This window comes from Lontra canadensis, unplaced genomic scaffold (assembly GCF_010015895.1).
Source record: "Lontra canadensis isolate GAN:19392208 unplaced genomic scaffold, GSC_riverotter_1.0 scaffold69, whole genome shotgun sequence".
NCBI classification, from domain to species: Eukaryota; Metazoa; Chordata; class Mammalia; order Carnivora; family Mustelidae; genus Lontra; species Lontra canadensis.
In genome coordinates this window covers 8,920,525-8,939,695 of record NW_022631063.1, presented here as the reverse complement: position 1 = coordinate 8,939,695, position 19,171 = coordinate 8,920,525, and the positions used below count along the sequence as shown (strand labels likewise).

The 19,171-nt window shown below is 36.0% G+C and overlaps 1 protein-coding gene across 3 annotated transcripts in view; it reads right to left on the bottom strand.

The window, feature by feature from the left end:
• Positions 1 to 1,653: 1,653 nt before the first annotated feature.
• Positions 1,654 to 19,171, bottom strand: part of DCAF17 (DDB1 and CUL4 associated factor 17) — a 33,410-nt gene continuing 15,892 nt past the window's right edge. For all 3 annotated transcript variants that reach the window (XM_032880439.1, XM_032880437.1, XM_032880438.1), the window contains 6 exons: positions 12,684 to 12,826; positions 9,338 to 9,447; positions 6,151 to 6,241; positions 5,393 to 5,476; positions 2,721 to 2,876; positions 1,654 to 1,938 (listed from right to left, as the gene is read on the bottom strand). In XM_032880439.1, the coding sequence (XP_032736330.1) occupies positions 1,792 to 1,938; positions 2,721 to 2,876; positions 5,393 to 5,476; positions 6,151 to 6,241; positions 9,338 to 9,447; positions 12,684 to 12,826 (731 nt within the window). In that variant the 3' untranslated portion in view covers positions 1,654 to 1,791. The remainder of the gene's footprint in view (positions 1,939 to 2,720; positions 2,877 to 5,392; positions 5,477 to 6,150; positions 6,242 to 9,337; positions 9,448 to 12,683; positions 12,827 to 19,171) is intronic.

The following is a 19,171-nucleotide window of genomic DNA, read 5'->3' as shown; positions in this document are numbered from 1 at the left end:
TGAAAGCTTCAAATATTATATTAAATAGTACTATTAAAGGTACAGAAAACAAGAGTGGATTTTTCAATTAGTAGATATAAAAGTATAGAATTTAATACATGAAGATAGTCATTATCTTGCTCATGAGGTAATCACTTCTACTTTCCCAAATGGTTATTACACTTTGGATCAGATTCAGAAAGATTTATCTTTAGCCCACATATAAATATTTTCTCTTACTCCAAAATGTTAGCAATCTTCTTTTCTACTGTGCAAAAGACAGTTTTAGGTTTGCTCCCTTTATTTCTTTTTAAATTTAAGGACTGTGCTACTAATTTCTTGATGTCTGCAATAGGTTAACACCTTTTCTCCTCAGCCCTGTTGATTCTAATAAGTTTGAAATTTATCTGCAAAATTCAAGGGCAGAAAAGGGAAGATTCACATCATTCTTAACATGGGATGAAGCCAAAACTGAAGGAAAAACAGAAGGATTTAAATTTTTTTTTTTTTTTTTTACCCCAATGCAGGGCTTGAATTCATGACCCTGAGGATCAAGACCTGAGCTGAGATCAAGAGTTGGTACACTTAACTAACTGAGCCACCCAGGTGCCCCCCCAAACTGAATTTTAATGTAAATTATCTAAGCTAAAATCCTGTATTTTAACCTTAAATTTGAATCAGCAATTATTTTTACTCTGTTTCCTCCCCTTCTATTTTTACTATTCTTTTGCGACTGAATCAGAGAAATGTGCTGAACATGTGGATTGCAGCAACTGGATTTCTCAAACAGGAAGCAAAAAGAAACAATTTTCTCCCTTAGGTTGCTTTTATTTAACAATATGTAGAATGATTATCTGAGTTCAAGGATTATATTTAGATTGGTCCTAACAAAGAAGAAAAAAATACTCATTTCACTACTAAGATAGAACCAAAAGCCTTTTCTAGCTAATCAGTCAATTCCCAAGCTAGTAGGAATTGAGACTTTATCTACTCTTCTACAAGGAGCAGAACCAGTGGGATCCAGGATACCTTTATCTTATTGCATAGGTATGAAAATACTGCCTATAAGCAGAATTGGAAAACTCACCAAATAAATAGAATGGTGAGATGAGTACAACATTCTTAGATGTATTAAGAGCTGAACAGGCTATATATCAGAAAAAAATTTCTTTTCTTAGAATCTTTTACATTAGTCTATGATAGAAAAATAATCAATGGGAACACCAAGCCAAGAAGATAAAACCATGGAATAAAAGATAATAATCTGGGAACGAGAGTCAATTCCTAATGCTATATATAAATATAAAACATACATATACATATATATTATTTTTAAAATGTGATGACGTATTTATGGCTCAAAAGTATTCTTTCACATTACAGATCTCCTTTCTCACCCTTAGGCAAAGTTTGGCGTAGAGGATAGAGGATTTCTTTCTGTATCTTCTACGTCTGTCTGTCTCTCCTGTCTAGTCTTACCTACCAAAATTCCATACCATCCTTTAAGAACCATGTTAAATACTTCTCCATCAATAACCCTCTCCCAACAACTGAAATTAACTTGTATTTTGTGCTCCCCAACTCTTAATATTTGCACCACCACCAGTGAAAAGCTCTAAAATGCTCCTTACCACCCCCTTGTATGGCAAGAATTTAAAAAAGAAGTCACAGTCATCTGAAGACAACACAAGACCTTTTCTAGAAAATACTAGAGAACTTGCTACACAGATAACAAAAAGGAGGACTGAACATAGCTGCTGGGGTTATGTGGCTAAAGTTCTCATAAGTTACATCTCAAAATTTAAAATTATCTCACTCTTTTTCACAACTTCTGTTTGTTGTTTCTTCTTCACCAGGGTCACATACCATCTGGTAAACATAGCAGCTGAAGACCCTGCTTGGTTTCTGTTCTATGTGTAGTACCAAGTCTCTGTCAAAGTAGACTTCATGGCTGTATGTCTGTAATGAAAACACAGTGAAATGAAATCTCCTCTTCAAACAACCAAGTTTGCAATTATATCACTATGTCATGGCACCTATGCTCGGGCTCTTCAAAAATATACTTGGTAACAAAACAATTGCTAGAAATAGTTTATTTTCATTATTTATGAATATGCAGATTATTTATAAGAAAAGCATCACATAAAACGTTGAAAATGGAAAGAGCGCTGGGTCATAGGAATCTGAACACCCAGATTCTATTGCCTATAGTACTATTTCACTGTGTGACAGTGGTCAAGTTGCTAAACCTCCTAGGTACTCCACCGATAAAACAAAGGACTAGATTAAAATAATAGTGGCTCTTCCTCACAGTTTTTATGTTCTGTAATAATCAAAAAAGTAGACAAATATGTCCAAGAGTGCCTGCAAACCCTACATGTTTAGATATCATCTCTATTAAGTAACTGGGGGCATTCAATACAGTATACTTCTATTTTTAAAAATGCTACCAAATTTATAAAATGTGAGAAAACCAAAGACTATGGTAAGGAAGTAGAAAGCATGTCTCAGAATAAAACATAAAATTTTATCTTTAAGCCCTCTAGAAAGGAGGCATCCTCTAATTCCTAGGAAAGGAAGGCTTAAGAAGTACTCATTTTGTCCTGCAGGATGATAACTTCTTTGATGTGTTCACTGGTACAGGTGACCATGGACTGACAAGAACACAGTAACATCTATTCCAATAAATGTCACCTACAAAGAAAATCCTTACAATTTTGCATTCCATGGACTCTACTCACCACATCCCATGACTCCACTAGTGGAATGCTTTTAAGTAAAGTCCCATATTCATTACAGTGGAAATCCAGGTGAGCTTTTCCTTCAGCATCTATTTGGGTAACAGCTACCACAGAAAGCAAATCCAGCTCATCTTCATAGTCCACGATTTTAAAAGTCTCAGTGAATAGATGGATAAGACAGAGGAAAAGAGGGGCAAAATCTAGTTATCCAGTTAGGATCATTTCTATTTGTAGTTTAACTATTCTATTATTTATTTTTAAAATGCAGAAAGAGGAATGAATGGGTCAGAGCATAAGGAGAAACAGGTCTCTACTTTTATGCCTAGTAAAGTCCCAAGATTCTGAGGACTGCAGCAGTATCCTACAGATTTTAACAGAACCAAGACTATGTAGCTCTCAGCCAAAGGGTTATGGAACTCCTCTATTATGACAGCAAACTAGAACTTCTCCAAATTCAAAGAGGTATTTAACTACTGCCTTTGACGTGTGTGTTCACTGGCTTCCAGAGAGGACTAAATCTACGAAGCTCAGAAAAAAAAAATATGAAGTTCAGTTCTGAAACCTAAAAATGACCCACTTTGTCAGAAGGATCTTTCCTCAGAAAAACACAAGTCATTTTAAGAAGAACTGATAGCCTATCACATACTATTTATGACTCTACTTGCCATCTTTTTTTTTTTCCCTTTCAACGTTTTTTGGTTTCCTAAAGAAACCAAAAATGATGGGGCACCTGTGAGGCTCAGTCGTTAAGTGTCTGCCTTTGGCTCAGGGCATGATCCCAGGGTCCTGGGATGGAGCCCTGCACTGAGTCCCGCATTGGGCCCCGCATAAGGCTCCTTGCTCCACAGGGAGCCTGCTTCTTTCTCTCTTTCTGACCCTCCCCCTGCTTGTGTTCCCTCTCTCACTTTGTCTGTCAAATAAATAAATAAAATCTTAAAAAAAAAAAAGAAAGAAAAGAAAGCAAAAATGGCCACTTGTATTTGAGGGAGAATATTATTTGGGAACTGAAATCCAACCCACAGAATAGAACTGGGATGAGAGATGTTAGCTGGAAATGATTCATGATGGTAAAGTCTTAAGGAAGAAAAAAATCTAACCTCAAACTCTGTTTAAGGAAGTAAACCTGGGACTCCAGCAGCCTTACAGGGGAAGCAGATCCATGGCAGCCATCCAGGGATGGACCACAGGAAGGGACATTTTGGCAGGCACAACAAGTTTCTTTGAACCACCACATACTAAACCTTCACTCATATTTGGTCAAACTTCTTTTTCATCTATTTATATTTTCTGCCTTTACTACCCATGATATAAAAATTTACAGAGCTTTATTATACACGATTCCTATTTAATTTTTTGCCTTAATATTACTTTGGTCAAACTTCAAAGAGTAGACTTCTTGCCTGGGTCTAGTGATTTTAATAGTCTTTAGTCCCAACTCCTTTCAGCTTCTCTTTTACAGGCTAAACGTTTTTGTTTTCTAATCTCTCGATGTAGAGTATCTCTCTCTTCGCTACCACCTTCTCCTTGTTAATTATTTTTTGCTATCTTTTAGAAATTTTAGTATGTCTTTCTTAAATATGGCTTATCTACAGGGAGCTTTCTGCTTTGTTCTTAATAGATTTCTATGGTTCAAAAAATATACATGTATTTATTTTATATTTTTTTATATTATATATTTTACATGACATATTTTATAAAATATGTACATATATAATACATTATATAATTCACAAATGTACGTATATATATATTTCTTTTTGAGAGTAGCAACATACTGAGTCACCTCCAACCTTTTTTTTTTATTTATTTATTTAAAGATTTTATTTATTTATCTGACAGACAGAGATCACAAGTAGGCAAGAGGCAGGCAGAGAGAGAGAGAGAGACGGGGAAGAAGGCTCTCTGCTGAGCAGAGAGCCCGATGCGGGGCTTGATCCTAGGACTCTGGGATCATGACCTGAGCCGAAGGCAGAGGCTTTAACCCACTGAGCCACCCAGGTGCGCCACCTCCAACCTTTTTAAAAAAGTTTCAGAAACTATCCTTAGAAGCCTACTCTAATGTTTCCACCAAGAAATGGTCACACAAGCAAACAGTTTTCTGCTCCAAACAGATCAGAATTCATGCAATGGTTATACATTTGAAGCATAATCACTGTCAGTTGATTTTGTAAGAACTTGCAATTCCTCTTTAAAAGAAAAGGATAAAAATGTAATAGCTCAGTGATTGGCAATGTCAAGTTCAGGCTTGAGGCTGATTGGATTTATCACACCCTCACACCCTTCTCCCCTGGCCCACAATCATTAACAAACATATCCATGTCTTGTAAGTAAAAAATAAAGCAAAAGCCATAAAGTCATCAGGATGTAATTCAAGTATTTTCTATTAAGAAATTTAATAAATGTGCACATTAACAAAACAATAAGCTAGTAGTTTTTTTCAAATTATTTCAGTCCTAAGAACCTTTTTGCAAACATAATCTTATGAATAATTCCAGTATGAGAAGATAGGATGATGGGGATGCACTGGTTGAAATACCATGCACAATCCTACCAATGAAGTCTGCATGGAACTACTCACCCCAACACCTATCCCAGAGTCTGGGAAGCATAATTTAAAAATCACAGGGCTAGTACACACTAGTTTGGTTTGTTATCTCTGGCTAAAGTAATACCTCTTGTTCTGGGTCATCATCCAAAAGGTTAAAATTTTTTTTCACCACCCGTCCAGAGGCTGTAACAGTGGGTAAGTTTTCATTCTATCATATGGAGAGAAATAAAAAGATATGATGAGTCCTTTTATGTACAATAAATAGCAAAACTGTACCAAATTCTTATCCAACATCCACAATTCTTTCCTCTACTGAGAAAATTCTAAATCAAATTTCTGATCCTCCAATTAGCAAAAATACTTGACCGTAATAAATTAATGGATAAAATACCAAAATAGACAAACAATAAATACACTCTCCCTTCTGATTTTTGCTTTAGTATAAGTACAGCAATGCTACAGTGGATCTGCTTTTGGAAATTTCTCTCTGCATAATTCTCTTCATGTTCTTAATTTGCACACTAAAGGGAAAGAACTATTTGGAGTTAAAGCATGGCATGTGATTTTTAAAGATTCATATCTACCCCAACCTACTGTATGTTTGCACAATTAATTAAACCCAAAGGTTGAAAATTCATCAATAAAAACCTAAAGAGAAACTCAGAAAGGGAACAGATAAATTAGCAAAAGTTAAGCTCAATATAATCAGCTCTTTTTAATTCTCGGTTGTGCACAGGGCTAAGACCAGCTACCCGCACAGACAAAAGACCCAGATTTTTATTGTGCTGTTCTTTTCAGCACACTAAAAGACAAACACATTTATATACTATATTCTCAAATAGAAAGTGATACACAAAGAATTTTAAAGTACTCCTGGCTTACTTTGTTCTTCTCCCTGTTGGCCAAAATGACAAAATCTTCAGAGATCTGATGCTGGGCACTATTATTTTCTACTTCATTTAGCTTTAGAACTCTGAAAAGGGAAAAAAGAACCTAAGACCTCAACAGATCATCAAAATACCAAAGTTGAACTACTGAAATGAAACTCAACAAATGTAAATTACAGGAAAAACTGTTAGTTCTTGTCTCCTCCTGTGGAATCTGAAATAACAATGTCTGATCACTTTAGTGTCTATAAACGTCAAATTCAGATTTTGTTAAACAGAAAAACCTGTGACAATAGGTATTCCTGATGTAGATAATGAAGCCACTTCCTCAAGCTTAAGCCATCTTCCAAGCTGGCTTAATGAAAGCTCCCCTAAAGGACCTCATCTTTGTCATCCTGCAATAGGTCTTTAAGGTTTCAGTTTTAACGGTGGCATTAAAATAGATGTTGGCATTTTCTACTTCTGAAGATAGAATGAGATATCAATGACTCAGAGTTAACTATAAGGCAGACTGGAAGCAACTGAAGCTAAACTAAGAGTTTTCATAAAAGAGTAATATTTAAAAACTCCAATTTACTTAATACTTTTATTGTAGGATTATATTTAAAGATTTGGGTTTTCTGACTACAAATGGCTTAATGGATCAAGCTGAGTACAAATGGCTTAATGGATCAACTAAGGAAGAGAAAAGAAAATAATTTGTCCACACAAATCTGTTCACAGCATTAACAAGCTTCAAAAGCACAATGTTCCCAAAGCTTAAAGTCTCAGACACAGGTAAAGAGAATAGCAGGGAGGAGTAGATACCGTGGCTAGAAAAGCCAGAAGTCTTAGAGTTTGCCAAAGGCAAAGAAATCAGATTAGATTTTAAATTACTCAATTTGTTATCTTAATTCATGCCAATGTTTAAAAGTGCCTATCCTCTAGAACCTGGCAAAAGGGTACAGTATATTTGGACCTTATTTTCTTAAGCTCAAACTACTATTAAAAAAGGTGGGTTATGTGGGGTGCCTGGGTGGCTCAGTGGGTTAAGCCTCTGCCTTCAACTCAGGTAGAAGGGTCCTGGGATCTTAGGGTCCTGGGATCAAGCCCCACATCGGGCTCTTTGCTCAGCAGGGGGCCTGCTCCCTCCCCCCCCCCCCGCCCTGCCTGGCTCTCTGCTTCCTTATGATCTCTCTCTCTCTCTGTCAAACAAATAAATAAATAAATAAATAAAATTTTAAAAATGGGTTATGGGGCACCTGGGTGGGTCAGTCAGTTAAACATCCAACGCTTGATTTCAGCTCAAGCTATGATCTCATAGTTGTGAGATCAAGCCCTGCATCAGGCTCCACATTGGGAGAGGACCCTGCTTAAGATCTCACCCTCCCTTTGCCCATCCCTTATTCTCTCTAAAAAAAAAAAAAAAGAAAGAAAAAAGAAAACGTGAGTAGGCAATAAGCATTAAAACCAAGCTTTACTAAAGCTGAACTACAGTTTTTAAGACTTTTTAGAAAAGTTCATAATCTTATTTAATTAAGTTCCTTTATCTTCTTTATCTTCTTTCTAGAGAAGTAAACTAATTAAAATGAAACCGTAAGGAATAGAGAAAGCGGATAATGTCTTTCTTATTCAACCAACTTACTAGTACCTACTCTGTGCTACTAAGTGCTATGCTCAGTGCTGGGGTTATAGTCCACAAAACAGACTCTTTTCCTTTCATTATGGAGCTGATAACTCCAAAGCTAGATATTTAAACAGATAATCAAACAAATAATTAATTAAAATTGCTGTGTTAGAGGAAGGTAACACAGTGGCTGGTATGAAAATAAGATGGGGGAGCTAATCTAATGAGGGGTATCAGGGAAGGACTCTGTGAAAAGGAGATATTTAAGCTGGGGACAAAATATGAATAGAAATCAGGAGAACAGGGATTAAGAGAATAGCGATTAACAGGGATTGATTAAGATTAAGAGAACAGGAAGGGGAAACAGACTCCAAATGGAGGAAAGAGATCCCTGACTGTCTGAAAAGATAGCATGACTGAAATAAACTGAGTGGGAGGAGGGTCTTTCAGACCATGCTAAGTGTATAATGATCTTTATCTCAGGAACACGAAGCCATAAAAAGGTTAAAGCAGAATCTACTTGTTTAGGTTTTTGTGTTTGTTAATAGTTCTAAAAATCACTCTCATTGCTGAGAAGAAAACAGACTTAAAGAGTACAAAAATGGATTCTTGGGAGTCCTGTAAGTAGGCTATTACTATTGTCCAGGCTAGTGATGGCAATGGTCTGACCAACATGGTAACAGGCCAAGGGAAGAAAGAGGCTGATTTAAGAAATATTTAGTAAGAACAACAACAACAACAACAACAACAACAACAAAAAAAAAAAAAAAAAAAGAAGAAGAAGAAGAAGAAGGAAAAAAAAAGGACTCAAAGGATATATGGGTGTGTGTGTGAGAGAGGGAAAGAAAATGCACACAAGTATATATGTATATGTATGGATGAAAGACAAAAAGTATAACAAAGTGCTCAGAATAATTCCAGATTTCTGGCATGAGCTTAGATGGGAGGTTTCAGCTAGGATAAACTTTGGAGTTTTGGTGTATTTATGAAGCCAAGAGAATAAGAAGAATCGATAAACAGAATTATGCAGAAAGGGAATGAAGAGTGAGAAGAAAATAGGGTCTAAATCCTAAGGACATCCAATAATTAAAGTCTGGGTAGAAGAGAAAGAACATAAAAGGGTATTAAGGAGGAAAATATTCAGAACTGTGGTGTCAGGGAAGCCAAATGAAGAATGTTTCAAGGAAGGGAAGGTCAACTGTATGCAAGATGTGGGTCAACAAAGCAAAACAAGGTTTACTTCAAACAACTCCTGTTCTAAAGCCGTCTTTTAGAACAAAGACAAATCACTTCTCTCCTTAATCCTGGAGAATCAAAACATGATGAGGACAAGCCAATCTGAATCTCCTTTTACCCATATATCATCCATCAAAGAATTTATTTAAATTTAATGTCTACAAAGAGTAATGATGAGGCTGAAAGAATAGTTTTCTAGATGCCAGTCCCTGAGGAAACAACGTATAACAAGCTAATGATTTCTATAATTGAGTCAACAGTTGGCTGGCAAAAATAAACATGCCAATAAATGCTTCTAAAAGCTACCCTTCACTTTAAAGTAATGAATAAAAATACTCACTTGACCTGATTTGGGCCGACATGTATTATTCTACCAGAAGCATCAGGATGAAAATAGATCCAGTCAGATTCTAGAGAACAACATTCCATTTCTTGGATCCCATTTTTTGCCTGAAGTTGGGTAAAAATATTGAAAATAGAGATTAGGGGAAAATAAGTTTTCAAATCTAACTTCATTTACAGATCAGTAAATCAAAGGTACAAGGAAGAGGAAATATCAACAGTTGGACTGGGATATGTATGAGAATTGAATAAAGCCATTCTTACTTGAGAAATCCAGAATATTTACCCTGTACCATACAATCTGCCTCACAAATAATAACTTAACAGTAATCATATCTCAAGCATTTAATTTGCGTCAGGCACTGCAGTAAATGTTTTAGTCACCTCATTTAATAACATTCAAAGCATATATTATTATCCCCACTTTGAAGAGGAAACTGATATACAAAAAGGATGAATCATTTGCTCGATGTTTTACATGTGCTAAACAGCTGCTCTGATTCTGAGGTCCAAGGACTTGTTCCATGATATAGCTCTGTACAAATATTGCACACACAGTTCCCTTTAACTTCCTCCCTTGCCTATCCCCAATAAACTGTCAAAAGGAGTGGTTAACACAAAGATAAACAGGCACCCCAACCCCAAATCTCAGAAACAGGTCATATAATCTCTTTGGATAAGTCAGATATAAACCTCTAATAATGGAGAAATGGTCTAATACTGCTCAGCCTTTTAGGCAAGTAGAGATTTATTTCATGGTAAGATATTTAGACATTAAGATAAAGAAAAAGATACCTCCAGGCTATATGATCACATATGTACATAAATGTTTTACCTTATAGACAGGAGCACTGGGAACTAACACCAGCATGGATACATTGATTTCATTTAATTTCTTTAATTTCTCCAATGTAAAATGAAGTGACACCACCTTTCCTATTAGATACAAATTTTTCAAATATTAACTTATTAATTTCATTAGCACATACTGACAGGACATGTTTTAAGTATCGCAGTAGGTGTTTGTACCTCACATGGGGTACCTCTTGCCTTCAAAAAGCTCATAATCAAGAAGGGAGGCAGAAACATAACAGAAATAAGACAATGTAAAAAACAAAAACAAAAATGAACAAACAAAAAGATAGCGTAGAAAACAAAGTAATCAAGCCATGCACAGGATATTTTCAAGCATCCAGCTCAGGTGAGCAGAATATCAGAAGAAAAAACAGAACTTAAACTAAGCCTTAAAGGATGAGCAGAAAATGGCTAAAAAGAAGAGATGCCAAAACACAAAACACAGAAATGTTAATCCATGTAACATGTGCATGTGTACAGATGAATGAAAATTTTAATTTGGCTCCTACAAAAGAAAATATGATTAGAGAAGTAGGTGAGGGCTATGTCACTAAGTGCTTGTATGCCACGCTTTCTAAAAAAATGGATTTTAACACATTTTCTATATTAGTGAGTTTTAATTTTTCAGGAATTTTTATAAGTATTCTAATAATTTCTAATAGGAATGGTGGTAATTATTACATTATACATATAAGGAAATCAATTTAAACACCATGGTTGAAACCACTGAAATTAATGTGTCCAAGATGATATTAGCTCTGGATGCCCCTTTGTTTAAAATAAAACATGTACATACTATACACATCTTTCCTTAGACAATTCCCTTTATTGTAATTATTATAACATGCAAAAGAAATACTGTCTCTTTTTGTGTTGAATATAAGGCAGCATTATTACCAGCCTCTGTAGTTTTTGTTATGTGCTGGAATGCTAGATTTTAAACCTCAGTTTAATAGAAAGCTATGAAATATTTTCTAAATTCTTCAGTTTGGCTGCATGTGTTTGTGGGTTACCTACTCTTCTGACTGACAGGTGGGGAAGTAATGGGCATACGCATCCTTAAGTTAATGTGACTACATCTAAGCTGTCTGGCAAAAGGATTGAAAACTTCCTCTGGATTCGGCAATTACTCATGAATATGTTGAAATATAGATATGACTAGATGTTATCAGTTATTACAGAAGGTGAGTACTTGACAGGCATGCTTGATATAAATCTTGGAGGCCATTTTACACACACACACACACACACAAATATGTATCATCAGTTCTATTATAAAAAGAATATGCACTAAATATCCAGAATGTGAATCGTACAGGGTTTGACTGGATAGAAAAGTTAAGTGAAAGAGAGATGTGACAGATACTGGTGGCTGAAAAATGTTCACTGGCTGAGAGGTGAACAATCAAATCACAGACTTGTCATGCCGGGAAACGGTCCCTAGAGAGGCCACTCTAAAAGAAGATGTCACTGGGCTGGGGCAAACAGGAGCTGCTACATGTGATGGGTAAATGAAAAAATGAAAGGGGACAATGTCCCCAAAAAAGAAAACTATAAGACACTATACACAGTGTTCCCTGGTAGTGACATCAAAGGAAATAGGTAACTGGACCCAAGATTGTGTTGATCTTTGGTGTGGTGAAAGGTGGCCTGTGACTAAAAGCCACTGAGTCCAACAGTGACTGAGCGTGATCCTGGAAGAGATGGGTGTGGAATTAGCTGAACCTATATGTTTGATATTCCAGAAATAAATTACACTAACTCAGCAATACAAAGCAAAGGGGAACCCCTCCACCACTCCCAGTGCACTTGTTCTTTTGCTCTTAATCTTATTTAACTACATGTGTGTTTTCAAGAGCATAAGCAACTTGAGGGAAGAGAATATGTATGCAGCCATGCCTGGCACACATTAGGCCCTCAAAAAATTGAACTAAATTAAATTAAATTAAATTATAAATCATGTGTAAATCACTTTCAAAAAGAAAATTAATTCAAGGGGTAGAAATTTCTATGGTCTTACCACGTATCATTTCTTCCTATTCTGCCATAAGTAACTTAATAATCTTCTTGAAAATTCAATGTTTCAATGCTTACATTGTGACCAACAGGGTTCTACCTGGATCTGCTCTGGGAAGCTAGCAGTACCAAATGATGACAAAACAGAACCAACCACACATTGCATCAGCAATTTCAGAAGCAGCCTGAACATATTCTATCAATAATTTCCACTATGGAGCTTCAGAAATGTTTTGCAGAGATCCCATAAGAAATCTTTGGTTTCTAAAAATTTTCGAATCTCAATGCTTTTAAGTTCTTGGTAGTACACACAAGTGTTTGTTATATTCTTTGTATCCTTCTGTATCTAACACTGTTTACCAATAAATAATACAAACAAAAACTAATTCTTAGGAATTCTTATTACAGAAGTAGAAAATAAAGAATTTCTGATACAAATTTACTACTAAAAAGTTTGACTACTTATGATTTACCAAGGAGTTATCTTTCAGGGCACAAATATGGAAAACCCCTTTCTGTTTCTTCTTATTAGGTGTGATGATGTAGTGCCAAGGATGGCCTCCAATTTGAAAAGCATTCTCCAGGGAGGACACCTCAAAGAGCAGTGGTGGTGTGTCTGCAGAGATGGGCAAAAGGAATTTATTAATTTTCTCCATTGTGGTAGCCTTGGAACATTCATAAACTCAATTCAACCCTTCTTTGCATGCACCATCAGTGAATTTCCATTAATGAAAAATTACTATGTTCAGGAAATAAAATATAACCAGGAAAGAGGCTGATTGCTAAGAAAAGAGAAAGCTGGTAGGAAACAAATGTTGCTATGAGGTCAAAATCTAGACATCTGTTTTCAGAGTATGTGTGACCTGCAACTAAGTGGAGATAAAAAGTGAGCTTAAGGTGCCCATGATGGGAAAAAAATGGCAAAGTACACCTTATAAAAGGAGTTGCTATTTACTAGGCATGTATGTCTCAGACTCTGGGTTAGATACTATTTGCAACACTCATTATAATCCTAATAGGTAATTAAGTCTAATAATTCCCTTAGATGTGAGGAAGAGATCTTCCAGACTAGCAGGTTACACTTAGCAAACTTTATCAGAGAAGTCTTAAGATTTCCAGTGTAGAAGTGATATTAGTCATAATGAATGTAACCACTTAGGACAGGTCCTGTCATAGCAAAAGCTTTATTAAAAGGTAGCCACCATTAGTAGTATCATCTTTAGACAAGTTAACTAGTTTAGATACATTTAGTCAGTTACTGTCATTTAAAGACTGACACCATAAAAGAGGTATCTGTTGGTGCTTCTTAGTCTTCTTGATGACAACTAAGTTTAAGTGGAGTGAAACAGATGTACTCTTAGAGAAATGCAGAAGTTGAAGGTACTATGGCTTTAGAAGACCAGAATACCATTTGGGCAGTCCTTGGGAAACACCACAAAGCACACAGTCTTTCAATATGTGGTTAATCTAGGACTCTTTTTTTTAACCCTCTACCTTAAGAGTATACTCTTTGGTTATGAGGCCATCACTGTCAGTAAAGAGGCTTGCCATAGGAAGACCATTCACTCAAGAGTCACATGTTACTACAGAAGCATTGACTCTATTAGGCTTCTTCATAAGGACAATTTACTACTTGGTGCTATACATAGAAAAATAATGAAAAGTGAATTTACAAATGGACAATCCTGAGAAAGAGATAAGTATAAGCATATTAAGCATACTTAAAGTGCTTTTTTCTTAAAAACCTTTTTAGGAGAAGAGTAATATTCTTAATATATAAAGGAGTCTTTTTAATAAGAAAAATATGAACCCAACAGAAAACTGGGCAAAAAAAAATCAGTAAGTAAATTATGAAAGAAGTACAAACATCATATGTGATAATATGGTAGCTATCAAATGATGGTGAATGAGGAAAAAAAATATAAAAATAAAAAAATACAATTAGAGTTTGAATTTGCAGTTAAAGTTTCAAGTAGGTATGTCGTAGAGAATATAAAATAGGTATGAACAATAGGAAAAATAAGTCAATCCAAAAAGATGTATTTATAAAGAAAGGCTTTTCTCAGCAGTTGCTAAAAATGGCCCCAAAGTAACAGCAGGACTCTGTTCATCACAATTCTAATGGGTCTCCACTAACCTCAAGAGCCTGAATTTTGATCTCTAATACTATTTTCAATTAAAGAGTCCTAGAAATTCTACATTTGATCTTAGCCAAAAGGCCAAGGAGTGATGAGAGGGTCCTAGAAATTCTGAGAATAGCTGATTCCATGTTTTGTAGTGAGGAAATTTTAGGATAGGTCTGAACCATCCAGTATTGCTATAAAGGATATTTACAAGGATGTCAGTGTAGTGTTAAAAGAATAAGAGAACCAACAAAAGGGGCTCCTACTAGCTAGATTGTGGAAAGAGAGGCACTAAAAAGAAAATAATAATTATTATAATGCTCTGAGTCTGTGAAAGGTCAAGCAATGATACTTCAGAGTTCTAATATAAATTGTGCAAAATGTTGTATGGTTTATAAAAGAATGGCTATAATAGGATATGATTTTTCTACAATTTTAAAATATAGGATTATAATAGACAAATGCAAATTTAAACCACAGTGAGATATTGCTTCACACCTGTTAGAATGTCTATCATCGAAAAGAAAAAGAATGACAACAGGACGTAGAGGAAAGGGAACCCTCAGACACTGCAGTTCGGAATGCAAACTGGTGCAGGCACTATGGAAAACAGGATGGAAGTTTCTCAAAAAATTAAAAATAGAGGACCCCTGGGTGGCTCAGTTGGTTAAGCATCTGCCTTTGGCGCAGGTCATGATCCCAGGGTCCTGGGATCCAGCCATGCACTGGGCTCCTTGCTCAGCATGGAACCTGCTTCTCCCTCTGCCTGCCACTCCCCTCACCTTGTGCTCTGTCAAATAAATAAATGAAATCTTTCCCAAAAAATTAAAAATAGAACTATCATATGGTCTAGCAATTCCACTACTGTGTATTTACCCAAAGAAAATGAAAACACTAATTTGGAAAGATAATATGCACCCCTATGTTCATTGCAGCATTATTTATAGGTGTTCATAGAGTCAGAAAACAGACTGATGGTTATCAGAGGGGAAGGGGCTGAAGGGTGTGTGAAATGGATGAAGGGGGTCAACCGTATGGTGATAAATGGTAATTAGATTTACTGTGGATTCATGCAGATTTACACTACATATCACTTAGTAGTGTATACAAAAATAAATTTTTTTGTGGTGAAAGCAGAGTTTATTGAAGATATAGAACGAGCAGATACAGACAGACACTCCATGGGACTTGGAAAGGAGCGGAGCATGAGTCTCATCTTTGGGGTCTGGGGTTTTTTACTGATGATGGTGGTCTGGCGTATGTGTCCTCTCCGGCATCCAGGAACCATTTAGAACAAAGAAGAGGGCTCAGGTGTTATTCCTTGGAGTCAAGGGGTCTTGGCATGGAGCTGTCTAGCTCCAGTGGCCTGGAATGCACATATGATAGCTTCATCCAGTCATTCTCACCTGGTCCTTCCTTAGATGTTACTTATTCTAGAGAATCATTAACTCTTTGTCCCTTACAAGGAGGACATGTACTATTTGCATTATAAGGCATGTGTAAAGTGGGGTAGGGGTGCAGGTCCTAGCATGAATAGAAACTGGAAAAGAAGCAAAGGAAAAAAGCAGCCTTTTCTCTTTGGGTCCCCTTCAGTTTCTCTCTCATTCCCTACTATAAGATTTTTATCCTCCTAATTCTTAAGGGGTTTTGAAGAGTGAAAGTCTCATGTTCTGTAGCTTCTTCAGGCTGAAAAAGATTATAGATCCTACCTACTAATAGGCATAAAAATCCTGAGCTATCTCATTAAATGAAGGGCCCCTAGTGGCAGATTGTTTGCATTGGAGGCGCTCATGAGGTCTCATCATAAGAATGAGATGCTTCCTACAGTTTCCACTGAGATAATTTATCTGACATACTTATGCAGAGCATGTAATAACAATAGCTCCCTCAAGAAAGAAAGAAACCTAGCATAATTATTATCATAGCTAGGAAAAGAAGTGTTTTCCACCAAGACTATCCATTTCTGCTAAACCAGAAAGAAATCCAATCACTGAGAGAATTAGAGGAGACAGACACTGCTTTAATTTGTGTATTATTATATATATATAATGTGTGTATCTGCTAAAACTATGGATATGTTAAAGTCATCAGGGATATATACAAAATATTTAGTCTCAATATTAGTATAAGTTTTTTCTTGAGTTACAGTCAGGATGTCAAGGCCCATCTGGTTTTGGAGGGCCACCTTTCAAATTTGTGGGTGACTACATGTTGGGTTTGGTTAAAGGTGGCCGTTGCGTGCTTGGCTAAAGTCTCTATTTGTAATTTTACAGCTATAGAGGAAGTTTCTGGGACAAATATGGCTAAGGGATAAAGCCATCAAGAATCCCTCTTTAAAAAAAAAAAAGAAAAGAATCCCTCTTTGCCTGATGTCTAGCCTTAGTAATATACTAATTATGAAGACTCACTGGCAAGTGTGAGATGACTTGTCCTGGGAAAAACTGAATTATTATGCTGTACACTGGAAACTAATCAAATGATATATATATGTATCAATTTTATTTCAATAAGAAAAACAGGTAGACAATCTTATGTATTTCTTCTACTAAAAAAATGTTTAGGGGCACCTGGGTGGCTCAGTCATTAAGGATCTGCCTCCAGCTCAGGTCATGATCCCAGGGTCCTGGAATTGAGCCCCGCATTGGGCTTCCTGCTCCCTTGCTTCTCCCTCTCCCATTCCCCCTACTTATGTTCCCTCTCTCTCTGTCTCTCTCTGTCAAATAAATAAAAATCTTAAAAAAAAAAAAAGTTTAAAAAACTTAGATACACGTTAAGTGAAAATACAAGGTATATAACAGAGTATATGATAAACCACATTTGGTATAAGAAAGAAGGTAACATTTATAGAATACATACACACATTTGCTTATTTTTATAAAACAAACAATAGAAGGATACCTTGAAACCAAAAATAATGATTAATTATAAGGGCAGGGTGGGGTAGGGGGAGGGAAGTAAGAGAATAAAAGGACTATGTATGGAAGCAAAATTTCTCAGACAATATCTTTTTTTGACCTTTGAAATATACACATTTTCAACTTTAAGAATAAAATCGAAAGGGAAAAACCTAAAATTAAAAACAAACTAAAACAATTGAATCTATTTACATAAAATTGGTAATCTAATCATATAGAAAAATAATTTCAAATAATCTTTGAACACATTACTCTATAGTACACTTATTGGGCTGTACATGAAGGACAAAAGCAACGGTATAGAAATCTTAACCTTCACACTATAGTTTTTAGTAGTAGCGCTGATACGGCAATTTTAAGATTATCACATACATACTAAAATAAAATTTTATTAGGAATCAAGAAGTTCAGTGGGAGCCAAAAGAAATACAAATATAAAATCAAAGAACAATTAAATTGGAAATATGAGAATGAACTAATGAATTTTTGTTTTACTGTTCACCAAAAAATAAAGACAACCAATTGCATTGAGCACAATTAGATCTTGGTCTGTGTTGTGGGTTGAACTGTGTCCCTCAAAAAGATAAGTCAAAGTCCTAACCCCTAATAATCCGTGAAGGTGACCTTATTTGGAAACAGGGTCTTTGCACAGGTAATACTGGATAAGAGTGGGTCCTAAACCCCAAAGTAAAGAAGGCCTTATAAGAACCGGCAGAAATGGGAGTTACACTGCCACAAACCAAGAAATGCCAAGGATTGTGGGCAACAAACTAGAAGCTAAAGAGGCAAAGAAGGATTCTTTCCTAGAGTATGAGAGGTTGTCTCTGCCAACAACTTATTTTCAGACTTCTAACCTCCAAAACCATAAGAGATTAAATTTTAAAGCTATCAGTCTGTGGTGTTAATAGCAGCCCTAGGAAACTAATGCAGTCAATGATAATGTTCTCTACTAAAATGGCTTCTTGTCAGATCTAGGACAAGGAAAGTAAAAGATAAACCTGGGATATATTATTGTTCCAGAAAGCAGGGAAATTCTCAAAGACTATTGAGGTATGTCAACATGGAGTTCTCATTGGCCAAATTTAGGGCAATTTGAACATCATTAAGAATTTGACTGTAGGGGCACCTGGGTGGCTCAGTGGCTTAAAGCCTCTGCCTTTGGCTTAGGTCATGATCTCAGAGTCCTGGGATAGAGCCCCACATCAGGCTCTCTGCTCAGCAGGGAGCCTGCTTCCTTCTCTCTCTCTGCCTGCCTCTCTGCCTACTTGTGATCTCTCTCTCTCTGTCAAATAAATAAATAAAATCTTAAAAAAAAAAAAAAAAAGCCTCTGCCTTCAGCTCAGGTCATGATCCCAGGGTCCTGGAATCAAGCCCCGCATAGGGCTCTCCGCTCAGCAGGGAGCCTGCTTCCTCCTCTTTCTCTCTCTGCCTGCCTCTCTGCCTGCTTGTGATCTCTGTCAAATAAATAAATAAAATCTTAAAAAAAAAAGAATAATGACTGTAACTATGTAATTTTGAATAAATAAAAATCCTTGAGTCTTTTTTGATTATGAATGTGTGCTGACCTCTAAAAAATTTTGCCACCATTGGAAGTAACTATAACACCAACTCCTTGCTCAAAAATTGATAATTAAAGAGAAGGAATAAGTATTTACTTTGACTTTTTAGGAGGAATTATAGTTCATCCCTAGGTGACAAATGAAAGTTTTTCTTTATAGAAAAATGTCAGTTATTAAAGGTAGAAGGAATGACAGAATCATTCTGCCACCCCAAATGACGTAACTGGTTCAGGCAAGAATCACTAATAGTTACAGGAATATTCTCATATTATCTGTAATCACAGAAAATTAAAAACAACCTACATGTCCAAAGCAGTGAATTGGCTCAACAAGTTTAGAGTTCATCAATAAAATAGTATATGTC